Raw genomic sequence first — 16719 nt, forward strand, 5'->3', positions numbered from 1 at the left:
ATATAAAACTCCATATAATTGGCTGAATATGTACATGTATTTTTTGGTCATTTCAATATGGCGATCATCTGGTCCACCTGATTGCCAGATGGCTCCTAAACATTATTTACCGAAGAAGAATGATCAGCTAATCCTATCATTCTTTATGAAAAGAGACCACAATTGCTATGCAGGACCAACTCTTCCTTTTCTTTCTTTTTGCTTGGAATTTTTTTGGGGGGCGGGTGTCAATAAAAGACCAGTGCCAGGAAGGTGTTTCTTCCCAGTCTGCCCAGTATTATGTGTTATTTGTGTGACTACGGTGCATCATAGAAAGTGGAAGACACAGGTGTACCAACATTGATTCAAGAGATTGCCACATACACTCTTATATTGCTACTATTCCACCTTTAACTGCTCTCACTACCTCCCATTGCATTCTGGGATTTGCAGTTTAAGGAAAGGCATTTAGAATTCTCAGCCAGAAAGCTCTTAGGCCTCATTGAACTACAAACCCTAGAATGCAAGAGGAGGCAGCCAGAGCAGAAAAAGTGGAATAGCAGCACTATAAGAGGCTAGTGCGGTAATCTAGTCAGTTGCATTGCCACTGTCTCTACAGTGTGATGGCCCTGTGGAACAAACTATAATTGATTTAATAAATTGATTAAATACATTGACTCAATTGAAACTAAACTGACTAGAATATATAAGTGAACCCTGCAGTCATTGTGCAAAAGGAATCATAGAACCATAGAGTTGGAAGAGACCGCAAGGGCCATCCAGTCCAACCCCCTTCTGCCATGTAAAGACCGTGTAAAACCGATCTTCTGTTTAAAGACCTCTAAGGAAGGAGACTCCACTACACTCCGAGGGAGTTTGTTCCACTGTCGAACACCCCTTACTGTCAGGAAGTTCTCGATAGTTGATAATACCTACAGCAACAACGTTGGAGACAAAACAGTTAAATGTGTCATCATACATGCATATCTTCCATGGTCACAGGAGTAATCAGGTAAGCACAGAATATTATTTTGTTGTTGCAGTGCACTTTCACATCATTTCTGGCTTATGGAAACCCTAAGATGAGCCTATCCCTGGGTTTTCTTGGCAAGTTATGGAGAGAGGGTTTGGCTTTGCTTTCATCTGAAACTGAAAGAGTGTGACTTGCCCAAGGTCACCCACTGGGTTTCCATGGTCAAATAGGGATTCAAAACCCTGGTCTCCAGATTCATAGTCCAACACTCAGGCCACTGCACTACACTGACTCTCTAATGTATTATTCATATATACTCCCATTAATATATTATTAATATAAGACTATTACACTGAAAGGTAACAGAGGTCATTTTAATTTTCTTTTTCCATTTCTTTCTTTTTTTCCCCATCTCTTTTCTTAAGTGTATGTTTCCAAGTGCACAAAACCCAATTTCCTAGTGCATATTTAATTTTCCTGCTGGACAGAACTCTTTTATCAGCTTTTGACTGTTTAAATAATCTCTTACTATGTCCAGTTTTCCAAATTGTTATAAACCACATTAGCATGTATTTCTGTGCTGCCCTTAGATATTATGATATACTGCAGGATATAAATGCTTATATAGAATATGAATAACAATATATTTTTTAAATGCTTTCATAATTGCTAAGGTGATTCTTAATAGATGTTCTGATCTGGATGAGGTAGCTCTCTCTCTGAAAAAAGGTTCATAGTTTGGGAATGCTTCTGGACCCAGTGTTACTCCCGGATGGCTCTGTGGCTTCTGTGGCCAGGAGTTCCTATGCCTAGGTTCAGCTGGTATGCCAACAACACCCTTTCCAGAAAAAGGCAGGTTTGGTGACTGTGGTTGATGCCTTAATTGCTTCCTAACAAAACTACTATAATGCACTGGGAGCTGTGCTTGAAAAATGGTCAAAAGTTACAGCTAGTGAAAAATGAAGAAACTAGTTTGGTATCTGCTATGAGATACCATATGTAGAGACCACATATCACCACTCTTGTATCAGCTGCACTGACTTCAAATTTGTGTACAAGCTCAATTTAAGGTGCTGGTTTTAATGTTGTTGTTGAGTGACTTCAAGTCATTTTTTACTTCTGGCAACCTTATCACAGAATTTTCTTGGCAAGCTTCTTCAGAGGGGTTTTTCCATTGCCATTCTCTGAGGCTGAGAGAGTATGACTTGCCCAAGGTCACCCAGTGGATTTACATGGCCAAGATGGGATTCAAACCGTTGTCACCAGAGTCACAGTCCAGTGCTCAAACCACTACACCACACTGGCTCACAAACAAAGCCCTAAATATTTTGTGGATGGGATTTCTGAAAGACAACCTCCTCACAAATGAAAGTGTCCAGAATCTGATCTACTCAGTGGAGTCCCTGTTGCATTTTCCACCACCCCAGAAGGCTTGGTTAATGAATATACAAGACATGGCTTTCTTGGTGGCAACAAAGTTGTTCAGCTTTTTCACAAGGGAAGACAGGCTGGCTACAGCCTTTTGAGCTTCTGGTGGGCACCAAAGACTACACTGTTTTGTATGGCCTTTAGTCCCTGAAACCAAAGTTACCTTTGAAGACTGTTCATGTTTTAAAACTGGTTTTTGAAAGAATATTGTATTGATTTGTTTTTCGAGAATATTTATATCTATTGCATGCCCTCCAACTGTTGCTGTTTGGCAGAGACAGCCCCAGTTAGTTAATCCTCTGTCATCCTAAATTTTTCAGTTGCTTCCTCCCCTTTCCCCCCTTTGTCCTCAGCCTGCTTTTTGTGCAAACTGAGTTAAAAGTGCAGAAGTAGACTACACTCACTTAACTCAGCAGCAGGGAAAGAAAAGGAGGGGGACAGATCCTGCCCTTCCCAGTACATCCTGGTAAAACAAATTGCTGCAGCCTCTCTTAGCTTGTGTGTTCCTCCTCATTACTAACTATTGAGATAACTCTGGTATTGGCTGGCCACATGTGCCCTGTCTGTGAAATCGTGGAGGGTATTCTGTCTGTGGGCCTGCCTTTTTGTTAATGTGACAGATAGCTTTGACTATGCCAGCCACAGATGCTGGTGAAACATCAGGAATAAACTCTTCTAGAACGTGGCCACATAGCCCCAAAAACCCACAAAAAAACTATAGCTTTGACTTAGCTTTGCTGCTGTATGAAAAATACGCTAAAAGAATTTTCAGATTAGGATGCAATTAAAATAAACAGCTACAGATAACTATGTATCTTTATCCTAGGTCCTCTGATTTCAGCAGGAATCAGACATATTTTAAAAGTAGTTTTTGAATCACCAATGTACAGCTAATACTGGTCAATAGGGGTGAACAACCAACAACTATGCTTTTCTCAACAATAATACTTTGATGATTTTATGATACACTTCCAAGGCAAACAAGATGTCCTGTAGATATAGAAATCAAGAAGTGCTGAAGTACAGTAAGAAATCAGGAGTACGCACCCATCCCAGCAAATCCTATACCCATTTATCAGAGAGTAAATCCCATTGAATTTGGTGGAGCTTATTTCTGAGTAGAGATTGTGTTGCACATGTACTTGTATCATGAGGTCAAATTCATCACCACATTAGAACTGTTGATGGAGAACAAAAGCTATTTGTATTGGTGTGTACTGTTTTTATTTTAAATTGGGGGGGTTGCTGTGACTATTAAAGCTTATGCGATCTGTAAGATCCAATATTAATCTTCCATTTTTCCCATCTTCTTTTTTCCCCTTCAACAGAGTAGGTGAATTTTATGAAGTCAGCAAAAACCACAACTTTGTCTGGTTCAGCAGCTTCATTCAATGTCAGGATGAAAAGAGGGAATGCCTTTCACATGATTAGTTTCTCCAGCTAGCCGGTAGGTGGGTGTATTGAACAGAAGAAAGCAGTAAGAAGGAGTCTGTCAGCCTGCCTCTCCAGCTAATTAGCTCAGCCTCCAACAAAGATAAGTGAGCCAGGGAGGGGGAACCCCTGGAGGGTCTTTTGAATCTGAGCAATGTCTGATTGGCAGATGTTGAAAGAGATTCTTTAGTAATCCAGTTCATCAATGAACTGCTTAAATTCAGGACTGGATGGGACAAAGTCAGGCATGTGGACATTTGCGGGATGCAGTCTGGAAAAAGAGAGACCGAGATGGACAGAACCTTGGAATCTCTACAACAGATAATCTCCCAAGTGTTGCCTCACCGAGATCCTGCACTTGCATTTAAAGACTGTGAGTACCAAATAAAGTTTCTGAACTTCTATGATGATACTTAACATGCATGTCAGAAACCTTTAGAACATTTTAACGGTCTGTCAGAAACTTATTCTGCTTTACAAACTTCAGTACATATTTGCATCTGTGTGCACTCATGTGCCCACATGTGATGTTGAGATAATGCTTTTATTGGACACTGTTCTATTATCTTTTTAATATGTCATTAGAACTCAGAAAACTGTTTTTCTTATTATTATGATTGGTTTAATAGATCTGCAGTCACAAAATGTACTATTTTATTACCACTTACTACTTTGATGACTGGAAAGGTTTTATATACTTGATTTTAAATTGCTGAAAAATATTTAGACAGTTTGATAATTTTACACTTAAGTATTAAAACTTTTTTTAAAAAAAAAATCACAGTTCACATTATCCTTACAAATAAATAGAGCATGTGTTTTTCTTGTTATAATACTCTACCCTTCTTCTCTCTTTCTCTTGAACATACACACACCTGCTTGGGGCTTATAGCCTCTTTGTGCTCCATCCCAAAAGAATCCTATTGATATGTACCATGTCTATGCTTCCCAACTAATACTTTTATTAAAAGTTTCCTAAATTTAGTTATAAAATTGTTACAATTAGCTTTTTCAATATTAAGGTTGGTTTGGTTTCCAAATAATGCAACTGAAACTTCAGTTATTCCTGGCTCCAACTGTGATATGCTAACTCAAGATTTTACTATACTGTTGTGCTGCCTTACATTTATAAACAAACAAACAAGCAAACATGAGAATCTAGTCCATAATCTCTTGATTCTATGATCAGAAGAACAAAATTCCTGAATATTATGCAGAAATCCACCTCCCACGTTTTGCAGAATTTCTCATGATAAATGAATTCACTTAGGAATGTTTTATCTCTCCATCCTGTTTTTTCTGAAGCTCTTTGTTTATTGTTCATTTACAGAATTAATTATAATTTTAGCCCAAATTTCTTGGTGAGGTTAGAAAAAATGCACTATGCTGCTTTTGTTGGGTAACATTTCATAGAGAAATGTAATTCTCATCTACATTACCCTCCTTGGCATTATGTACAATATACTTTTTTTAAGTGTCTGCTTAATTTCTTTGTCAGTAGCTATGTTGAAAGTTAGTAACTCCAGCCTTGTACATTCTTTCTAAATGTCTATGGAATGGATGGCTTTAAATAAGCAGCTGGTGGGGGAGCAGAGTTATGTACTGGTGATTCCATATGCAGTTTGACAGAAATCAAGAGTTAGACAGATAAACAAACACAAACAGAGCTCCCTAGGCCACCCAGAAGAAAACCTCCATGCTGTTATTGCAGTCCCATGGTAAGCTGAACTTTTTGTTCTGAAACCTTGTGAGAGCAGATGCATCTTATAAGCAGGAAGAATTTGATCTAGAAAAGGTAGGAGAGACTTTCCCTCCCTCCACCCCATCCATTGTGGCAGATTCCTGAAGATCGTCTGACAAGCTTTTGATTGAAAGTGTATGTACTGGCCGCTCAGACAAAGTTATTGTGACCACCCACAGATCTCTGGGCTGCATGGATGGCTATCATAAGCCAGAAAACACATGTCAGACACAATAGGGTTGAATATAATTTTCAGTGGAATCACAAGTTAGGGTCATCCATTAAAAACATTTTTTTTCTGATGGAGAATATAGGAACATCCTTCAAATGGAGAATATATCACCCTTAAATATATTCTATTTTTATGGACTTTACCTTCGTATGAGCTGCTAAGTCCTAACAGTTCCCCTTAGTCCAGAAGGGACTTAAACCCAAGTAACTTGCAGTATTTGAGAAGATTAACTTCTAACTGTATATACAATATAGTTTACAGCTTTCCTCCCAACTATTTCAAGGAAGGGGCATCAAATTTTAGGGGCAACTCCAAGGGCTAACAAGTGGTAATGGGAACTACTTGGTTTGTTTGCTGGCTCACACAGTTTTAAGAGGCAGTATCAATGGAGGAATGGCTTTTTCTATGTCTTGGCTAATTCAGCCAACATATAATCAGATTATAACACAGGGAGAGTGAAATGCCAGCTTCTAACCTGACTGCCTTCATAGATCCACAGTCCAGTGCATGAAGTTCCCAGAAATCATTTTGATATGATTACCCACAGCATATAATCATATTTTAATTGGGTGTTCTTGGCATGAGCATAGCTATCTCTCTTCTGAGCAAATGCAATTGGAAATGAGCAAAGACTTTTCATTGTGCATACTATGCAGCAGTGAAGCAGACCAAAAATCTTACACCACTACTATTACAACTTCCCACACAGTAGGAGTGTGTCAACTGGTGAGAGGTCTTTTGGGTACAGGCCCAGATAGATCAGCTATGTAACCCATAACTAGTTGCTGGGGAGATTTTGCTAGGTACTATCAAAGAGAAAGTTGCTTGCATTCACTCAGAAGACATCATCCCTATTACAGAGCCTAGGAGGTTTCCAGTACACCGTCTGGTCAGTTTTTATGGGATCAGTTTCAATTATGAAGCCTGATGATGTGGGCAAGACTCTTGAAGTAGTTTGTCCCACCACATGTAAGCTTGATCCTTGCCCAACCTGCCTGATAAAATCTAGAGGGATGGATTGACTAGATGGGTCCAGGGGTGGTAAATGCCTCCCTACATCAAGGGGAGGTGCCTGCTGCTTTGAAGAAGGTTGTAGTGAGCCCTTTCCTGAAGAGGACATCCCTGGACCCAGGGGTATATGTGAACTATCACCCTATTGAAAATATCTCATTTGGGGACAAGATGCTTGAGCATATTGTGGCTATGCAAGTTCCAGTGTTCTTGGAGGAAACAGATTATTTGGCTCCATTTTAGTATGGTTCAGATCAAGTTATGACACTGAAACTCATTTAATTGTTCTGATTGTCAACCTTATCCAGAGGAAAACACGTGGAATGTTACCCTGTTGTTTTGCCTGGATCTCCCAGTAGCTTTTGCTACCATTGATCATGGTATCTTCCTGGACTGGCTCTGTGCAATGAGAGTAGGAAACACTGTTCTCCAATGGTTCCACTCCTATGCAGAGGACTGGTTCCAGAGAGTAGTATTGGGCAATTCCAGCCCCATGAAAATTAAGCTGTAAGGTGTCACAAGGTTCCACATTTTTCTCCCATGCTGTTCAATATGAAGCCAATGGATGAAGTCATAAAGGGGTTTGGAGTGGGGTGTTGTCAGTACGCTGGGGACATTCCGCATTCCTGAGAATCAGCTGGGACTGCGCATGTGCTGGACTAGTACCTGGATGCAGGCCAATAAACTGAAGCTGGATCCCAGTAAAGTGGAGACTTTCTGGACTGGTGGTTCTCAAGTCCAGGAATTGGTCAAGCAGCCTGTCCTGGTTGGGGTTCCACTGCCCCTGTAGGAGCAGGTGCACAGCTTGGAAGTATTCTAAGATCCACCTATGTCACTGAAGGTCAATACACTGTGTTGGGACATGGGAAACAATCTTATCAACTGCGTCACCTCAACTGTGGAATGCCTGCCCTTGGAGGGCCCAACAGAAGACAACATTAATTTCATTTAGACACCAAATGAAAACTTGCCTATTCATCAAGGCCTCTGGATCTCATTAATTCATCCCAAGTTCTGCTGTGCATAGTTTTTAAAACTTTTTAGCCTCTCAAATCTGCTTTTAACTCACTATGATGTTAATATGTTTTATGTGAATTATTCTTCTTGCTTTTGTCACTTGTAACTTGTTTTAATGTTATTAGCAATCTACCCTGAGATCTGTTACTATAGGGCAGGATATACATGTTTTAATTTTTCTTTAATAATAATAAATATTCAGAAGTTGGAAAAATTCCTTTTTAAAAGAACAGAATATCTCTTCTCACATGAAGTACCTCCACACAATTTTCAGGGATTTCTCCCTTCTCCCCTCCTCTACCTCCCATTCAATTGGATCTCCCAACCTTCCATGCAGCATTGTGAGGTGGGTGAAGAGGCAGGTATGTTCACTTCCAATAATCTAGTAGCACAATCCTAAATCTAAATCAAGCCCATTTAACTATTAAAACAATTTAGTCTATAAAAAGCAACATGGAAATTAATATTATGTTTTCCCTAGTTATATAATGTAACTAAATCAGTCTAAAGCATTGTTTTCTCTCTTTCTACACATTTAAACAATCTAGCTGCATCAAACAGTGCCCAGCCTTTACAGCTCCAGTGTGAGGTGTGTGTTAAATTATAGCCACTAATGGGAGGCAGCTGCAAGAAGGTGCACTTATAAGTTATGGTATTTGTTTAAATGATATGGTTTTACTGATTACGTGCCACAGACTGATTGAGGAAATGGAAGACAATTTTAGTAGCCTTGCATTTAAAAAAAAGCAAAATATGAAATGTATTAAACTCCAAAGGTGTATATTTTTCTCCACAGCCAAATGATTATTTAATAATAGTCTGACAAGTTAGTTAAAACAATCTTTCTTCTGCCAAAAAAAAAAAACCCTTTTAAAGTTTAAAATTGACTAAGCAGGAAATACTTACCATGCGTGTGTTCTTTATAAATGGGTCATTTCTGACAATAAAAAATTCTCCGGCTTATGGCTCTGTTCCATATTGCTGGTTTAGGTTGCAAAACTTCAGCTTTGACATGTCTCTATCAATCTTACTGATCCCCTGCTCAAATAACAGACTCCCCTGTTCGTTGGGTGCTGTGTGGTCTCTTTACTGCCAATTTGAGCAAGGGACTACCTTGTTTGTTTGTTTTTACTGTCGTTTATAAGAACCCCTTTATAAGAACTGCATAGTTTTGAAATAGAGAAGTGACTTGATTCTTCACAAATCCAGCAGAGCAGGAGGGGCCAAAGTTGTCCCATACTTCTTGTTTTTGATGAAGGAAGTCCCAATGAATTCAATGAAACCCAGGAGGCAGCCACACTGCACAGTTACCTCTACCAGTTTGGTATTGTTTTAACTGCCTTGGCTCCATCCTACAGAGAACTGGGATTTGTTATTTTGTGAGGAACATAAAATTCAGTGCCAGAGAGCTCCAATGTGCTAGTTTAAGGGCGTGAAGAGAATTCTAAGTACTTCCTGAAACTAGAAATCCCAGACTTCTGTACAAGGAGCCATGACAGTTAAAGTGCTACTAAGCTTCTATAATTGTGTGGTGTGAATAGTCAAAGATTTCCCATAGCTTGGATCAAATATTGATCATAACAGAGTCTGCAGTCAAGAAATCAGAAGAAGATTAGGAATGGGAAGAGCAGCTATGAAAGAACTAGACAAGATCCTAAAGTGAGTACTGAAGCTAGAATCATCCAAGCCATCGTCTTTCCCATCACTGTATACGAATGTGAGTGCTGGGCAGTGAAGACAGTGGACTAGAAGAAAATTAACTCATTTAAGATGTGGTTCTCAAGTTCTGAGGATACCATGGACAGCCAAAAAGACAAACAAATGGGTCCTTGAGCAGATCAAGTCTGAAATCTCCCTGGAAGCCAAGATGACAAAACAGGCTGGCATACTTTGGCCACATCATGAGAAAGCAAGACTCATTAGAAAAGATAATTATGGTGGGATACAGACAGCCCCTTTGGGGAGGCCTGCACCCGCCCCTTTCCCCGACGGATCGGGGCCTCAGCTGCCACAGTGGCAGCCCCAGAGGCCCTGATCCGCCGCTTTTCCTGGCCTCGGGGAAGCGGCAAAATGTCACTTCCCCATGGCCTGTAAAGGAGTGTCCTTGGGGCTTCATGCTCCAAGGACATCCCAACAGCGCCGGGGAAAGGGAGAAAGCGGCCCCTTTCTCTCTGTATTGCTGGAGCGGCCATTTAAAGGCCGCACCAGCGATATGCGCAGCGGAAGGAACTCCAAAACGGAGCTCCTTCTGGCACCACTGAAAGGGCACCACAAGTGCCCTGCAGCAACGCCAGTATGTCACGTCCACACCGCGCTATTTGGCTGCGGCGTGGCCGTGACATCATAATGGCGGCACCCATGTAGACAGGGTGCCACCATTACAACGCCGCGGTTACATGCTAGGGTTGTGGGGCATCTGGAAAGGACGCCCCGAGGCAACCCTAGCATGTATCCAGGCTGGCGCTTTGCACCGGTCTGGATACTGCCAGTGCTAGGAAAGGTAGAAGTCAGTAGAAAGAGAGAAAAAGTGCATGCCAGATGGCTGGACTCAGTCAGGGAGGCCATGGTTTCGAATCTACAGAACCTAAGGACTGGAGCACAAGGCGGCTTGGAAAGGTCTCATCCACATGGTCACCATTTGGTAGGGCCAACTCAAGGGTAGTTAACACACACACAAAATAAGGGCAAACTAAACACATATAAGTATTTAACCTCATCCCCTTCCCCACCACCACTCCCTTCTCCTTTTGTATCGTGTCTTTTTAGATTGTAAGCCTGAGGGCAGGGAACCGTCTAATTAAAAAGATTGTATGTACAGCGCTGTGTAAATTTACAGCGCTTTATAAATAAAGGTTAATAATAATAATAATAATACACATCTAGGATGATTTTTAATTGGAGACATGGAGGTGGGGTGTAACTCTTTCCCTATGGGAAAGGATCATAGTAAAATAACAACAACAACACTATTATGCCAAGTGAAGCAACCATTTATTTATTTATTTATTTATTTATTTATTTATTTATTTATTTATTTATTTTGGGAAACTTTTTTCCTGGGACTAAGAACAGCTTTTGGCAGGTTAGAAAAGAGGCCTTTGGGGAGAAAATCCCATAGAAGGGTTTTATAGCATAGTTACATTTGCTTAGCTATACCATGGGCATACTATGCCACCCGAATAATGGATACAATGACGATCATGTGAGTCAAAGAGTTTACTTTAACCTGCTCTGCTTCAAGATCCATTATTTGATGTTTTGATGTTAAATTTTGTAAACCGCTATGATCTCTAAGGAATAGCGATCTAGAAATAAACTTTCATTCATTCATTCATTCATTCATTCATTCTACCATTGCCTAACTGACTGCACAATTTGCATCATGCTCATGCATTCATCCATTGTACAACACTCAATAGGCCGCCAGTGAAAGTGTGCTAAGGAATGGCTTGCACAATGCCTTTAAAAACACATCTCCTTGCATGTTAACTATGCCAGCAGACGTCTCCATGCACAGTCATGATAAGGGTATGATCTCATGCAACAGATTAAAAAGTACAATTGCCAATGTAAAGGTGCTTACACTGAATTATGATTATGACTGACTTACCATTATGCAAAGTGGGCCATCCACCTTAAGCAGCAGTGTGTGGATGTCATAAAAGATCAACAATCAGTTGCTTGTTTCCATTACAGATATTATATTTGTACTTCCAGGAGATGGGGACTTCCTGCTTTGTGTCCCAAAATAAATTGGATGACTTTGGCTTCACTTCAGATAGCAAAATGTCTTTGATTGGCTCTGTAGTCACTCTTGGGGGAAAAGTTAAATTCTCTCTTCTTATGTACCATGATCACAGCCCTGTTTCCTTCATCAGTTGCAGTTTGAAAAATCAAAGAATGTGACTATTAAAGTATTTAACTCATATTTAACATCATTTGTACTTTATAGTTTTTGTCACGTGTAGAGTTTAAATCCATCTGGCTTGCCCTGGTTCCAGGTAGACACTTAATGAGGAGCTGGATCCATACTAGCAAAATAAAATAAAATAAAAATCCCAACCCACCTTGATTCTGGTGCTCTTGAAACACACAACATACAGCCATTTTGAAAGTGAAAGCACTTCTTTTATGCTTTTATTCAATTTAGACAAACTCTCTTTTTACTTCAGTTTCAAGAAAAAAATTGTCAGGCTGAATCCATACCAGCAAAGTAATCCAGCTCCAATCAGCAGTATTTTGAACAGATTTCATCCTGTTTACACCACACTGACTTGTAAAAGTCCAGACTCAAATTGTATTGCTAACCACACATTTTCCCCAGCTGAATTCAAATTGGTACAAAAGAATGTTTCTTCCCATTCACTTTTCCCCCTTTCCAGTGTGCATAAACCTATCAACCAATAGCCTTTCTTGTTTTTCTGCCAATCCTACCATTAGCCTTGCAGTCTTATTAGATGGCTTCACCATCCAATCCCCTTCCCCCCCCCCCTTTGCATCCCAATGAGTAAGAGAGGGAACTTTAAATGTCTCCCAACACAGCCAGCCCCAAAGAGGAGAAAGAAAAAAATAAAATGTTTGTTCCTGCACTTTGTTTTCCACTCTGTACCTTTCATTTAACTAAGATCTGTGCCTGAAGATCTGACAAGCTCCTTCCTCTCAGTACAGTCAGCCCTTCTTATACACGGATTTGTTATACACGGATTCAAGCATACACGGTTTGAAAATGTTCCAAAAAAGGATAAATTTAAATGATCAAACCTTGATTTTCCATTTTTTATAAGGGACACTGTTTTGCTCTGCCATTATATTTAATGGGACTTGAGCATACACGGATTTTGTTATACACGGGGGATCTTGGAACCAAACACCAGCGTATAACAGGGGTCCACTGTATTATGTTTGAGTGGTGTGCTTCTCCCATCTAGTTCTGCTTTCTCTCCTCATTTCCAAGTGCTTTCAATGGCCAAAACTTTTCAGAAACAGGGAAATCAACCTCTGGGCTTTGATGCAACTCAGAAACAAACTTTCTATTTGAATCCACGTCTGTAGGAGAACAGGGGCTGGATTTGTTCCTCGGGAGACAGGGAGCCCACTGTCTTCCAGAGTGCTCTGTTTGATATTTTTGGGCCTGTTGAATGGCCTCCAGACATCCTTCAAAAAATAAAACCAGACCCAAGCCCAAATGTTACATAGAAGGAACCCAAGTTAGTCATTTTTATGTTGGTTTGATTTATTGACACATGTGTACACATGCATGTGGCTCCATTGTGAAAGAGAAAAAAAGAATGGCAAACCAGTTGTCAGATGGAGGATGGTGCCCACCAACCTGTCTTGCCCCCCACCTACCCCACCCTGAAAATCCCACACTGATCCAGCAGGACACATATTGTGAAAAAACAAGGAAAAACTGCCCCCCCCCCATAAACTGCAGAGCAAAACGTGTTTTTCAAAATCACATTAAAACCTAAAAGAAGTATTTTCACTGTCAAAACAGTTGTACATTGTGTGTTCCAACACACTGAAATTGCTGTGGCTTTGGATTTATTTATTTTTTCTTAGTGTAGCTCTAGCCTTGGTGTGGCATAAATGAGGTGAAATCTAGGCAAAATACTGCACACTGGATCTGGATTATTTTGTTGGTGTGGATTCAGCCACAGACTCATTTAATGGTACTAATTTTACATAATTTGATTAGCAATATGTATTTCTTACTACATATAATTCACATATGCTAGCTCCTTAAGGGGAAATTCCTCATTCAGGGCCAACCCTGCCATTAGACATACTGAGATGGCTGCCTTAGGTAAGAGATTCTGGATGTTTTGAAAGGGCAATAAATGGTTAGTCATTTGACAGTTACTGTAGATTTAGTGATGGAGTGGGGCATTTTGATTATGGAGTTTTCTGCTTTGTGTGCCAAAAATAACTTGCCTGGCTTTGGCTACTATATATTTTCACATGGGTGAGTGGGGGGAAACCATTTTCAATTTTACCTCAGACATCAAAATGTCTTTGACTGGCTCTGACCTCACTTGATGACTACAGTTATGATATAGAGGCCTATCTCTGACAATATAAAGTTGCAGACATTCGTGGATGCTATTCATAGATTGCTTTCATTTGCAGGCATCCTAAGTTATTTACAAATATTGTCTGATTCTGATGCAAACTCAGATTTGCTGTGCAGAATACAGGCAGATTTAATGAAAAAGTGGCTTATATGTTGGAGGGTCATATAATGCAAAATGGGCAAGATGGAATTCATGTGTTGCTTTTGAATCTGTGACCTCATTCACACTACAAAATAACCTGGTGTGGAAGCCGGGTTATTTTGGTGATTTAATCTATCTGTGTCCTTTCTCTCCTGTTTGACGTTCACAGTGAGTGGGGGGTGGAGAAGAGAAAGAGGAGAAGGAAGCTTCTGAGGGATGCTCAAAAGGGAAATGGAGGACACATCCTGGAAAAGGAGGACATTTGGATCCAGTGGCTGGGGGAGGAGGTAGGTGGCAGTGGTGGCAGCGGGGGAAGAGGAAGAGAAGGAAGAGGAAGAAGGAAGAAAGAGAAGGAGGAGGTGGTAGGTAGCATTGGGGGGAGAGGAAGAAGGTGGAGGAATAAGGAGGCAGTGGCAGCATTGGGGGAAGCAATAGCAGAGGGGGAAGAAGCAGAAGGAAGAGGTGGTAGGCCACGGCAGCATTGCAGGAGGAGGAGGAAGAAGGAAGAGGAGGAGGTAGGCGGCAGCAGCAGTGAAGGGAAGAGGAGGACAAGTAGGAGGAAGGAAGGAGGAGGATGGAAGGGGGCAGTGGAGGAGGAGGGAAGAGGAAGAGGAAGAACTGCACTTGGGGGTCCCACACAATCTGAATCCATCTGATAGCTTGTGCTTACTATCGAAGATTTGGATCATTGCAGTTCTTTTTAAAAAGAACTGCTAAGAAATCCAGTGATGAATGCACTGGTTTAAGTAGGTTTCCAACCCCCCCCCCCCCAAAAAAAATACACCGTGTGAACTTCATGGAAATAAACCAGTTCCACACCAGCTTATTTCCATAGTGTGAATGAGGCCTGTGAGTGAAGGGTTGCGGATTTTTCAAAAACCAGTTATGGTGAATGGCTTGGATTTAGTGATCCAGTTATTTTTATTGTAGGTTTTTTTTTAAATGGGTTCATATTGAAATTCTTTATTACGGTCAAAGACCAGCATCAATATAAAATATAACATAGAAAAATAAAATAATACACATAAAAAGATTGCTTGGGATAAAAATCTGCCAACTAGAAATGTAAATAATTCATTTCCGTTACTTTTAAGATAGCTTCATTTAAAACAAAACAAAATAAAAATAAACCTTTGTTTGTAAGATATTATTAAGTCCTTTAAATCTATAATGAGACTGGCAGCACAAGCCTATGGATGCCTACTCAAAAGCATGTGTCATTGATTTCTGTGGTGTTTACTTCCAGGTCAGTGAGTATGAGACTGCAGCCTAAGGCTGCAATTCTATACCCACTGACCTGGAAATAAGCCCTATTGAAAGCAGTTGGACTTACTCTGAGTAGATGTGTATAGTATTGCACTATAAACAATGTTAACTACAAGTATTCCAAGTAAATTTACCTGTCTCTTACGTTTTAGTATTTGAAATTAGAAATGCATTCTTGGTGCTATAAAATTTTGTTATACAAAAAGTAATAGCTTCTCTCTTACATTTTTGAGGCCTTTTTTTTCTAGTTGGGACAGCAATCAGTAATCTGTGCTGTGATTAAACAAATGAACAAAAAAACAAACCTCTGTGTCATAATCCAATGGGGAAAAAACAACAAAAAGATTGTTTTTTAAAGCCACCAATATGCTGACATAGCTTCAAGATGACTTGTGTAAGAACAGTCAAGAATAAAAGTGATTGTATCCAAAGTCCTGTGGTAAGACTGCCAAAAGCCATAAATGATAGGCAAACAATGGATGGAGCAGAAAGCCTTTGGACAACTGTAATATGGTGCCTGCCATCTGATCATTCATTTTCCTAATTACAAATCTCTCCTAGATTATAATTCCAAAAGCCATTTATTGCTGGGTGATATGTGCTAGCAAAGTAATTAATGACTTAGCCATGAGAGCATATACAATGCAGATGAGGAACCCATGGCCAATGGCAGATGGCAAGTCCAATGTTAGTGGGCAGGTGCATCCACCCTGGGATTAAGTCCAAACATTAAAGGAGCTACCTAAAATGCTGAAGCACAACACCAAAACACTGGACATATGAATCATTGTCTGTACTGGCTAGGATACTCTGAGGGTAGCTTGGACTATCCTGGCCTCGGAGCTGCTCCAACCATCCCTTGTTACTTGACCCACATAGGGGTGGCTGTCTGCATGGGTATCCCACTGAGTGGCCCAGCAGGTCCACCACTGTCACCAATCACTCACTTCTGATATCAGAATTATAATTACATGTTTAGGCACCTCGTTCTAGCCTCAGAGCAAGCAACTGGTGATAGCAGTGGACACATCAGGTGGTTTAGTGGAACGCCTATACAGACAGCAGCCCCGGCATGGGAACAGAGGGTTCCAGGTCTTCCCAGAAGATCTGAAGTAAGAGGAAATATTTTAAAACATGTATTTAGTGTGTTATGCTCCAGTTCTGGTGCTGAATGTGCTGGACATTGTCCAGACTGTTCACACCAGAACCAGGGTTTGGGCTATGCATCATCTGAACAGAACACTCCCAGAATGAGAGGAAAAGAGGCCTTTTGGCCAATTCAACAAACTTTAGATTGTTTTTTGTGGGGGGGGTTTGGGCTATGTGGCCATGTTCTAGAAGAGTTTATTCCTGATGTTTCACCAGCATCTGTGGCTGGAATCTTCAGAGAATGCTTGCCTGGAAGAGAGTGGGTATGTATATGTAC

General features: G+C 40.5%; 1 protein-coding gene across 1 annotated transcript in view; it reads left to right on the top strand.

Moving 5' to 3' along the window:
- Window positions 1-3957: 3957 nt before the first annotated feature.
- LIX1 (limb and CNS expressed 1) overlaps window positions 3958-16719 on the top strand; it is a 59361-nt gene continuing 46599 nt past the window's right edge. Inside the window, exon 1 of the mRNA XM_089512463.1 lies at window positions 3958-4184. Coding sequence (XP_089368589.1) covers window positions 4076-4184 — 109 coding nt within the window. The 5' untranslated portion in view covers window positions 3958-4075. The remainder of the gene's footprint in view (window positions 4185-16719) is intronic.

The sequence above is a fragment of the Sceloporus occidentalis genome, unplaced genomic scaffold, assembly GCF_023333645.1.
Source record: "Sceloporus occidentalis isolate IW3139 unplaced genomic scaffold, rSceOcc1.0.p SCAF_1, whole genome shotgun sequence".
Classification (NCBI taxonomy): Eukaryota; Metazoa; Chordata; class Lepidosauria; order Squamata; family Phrynosomatidae; genus Sceloporus; species Sceloporus occidentalis.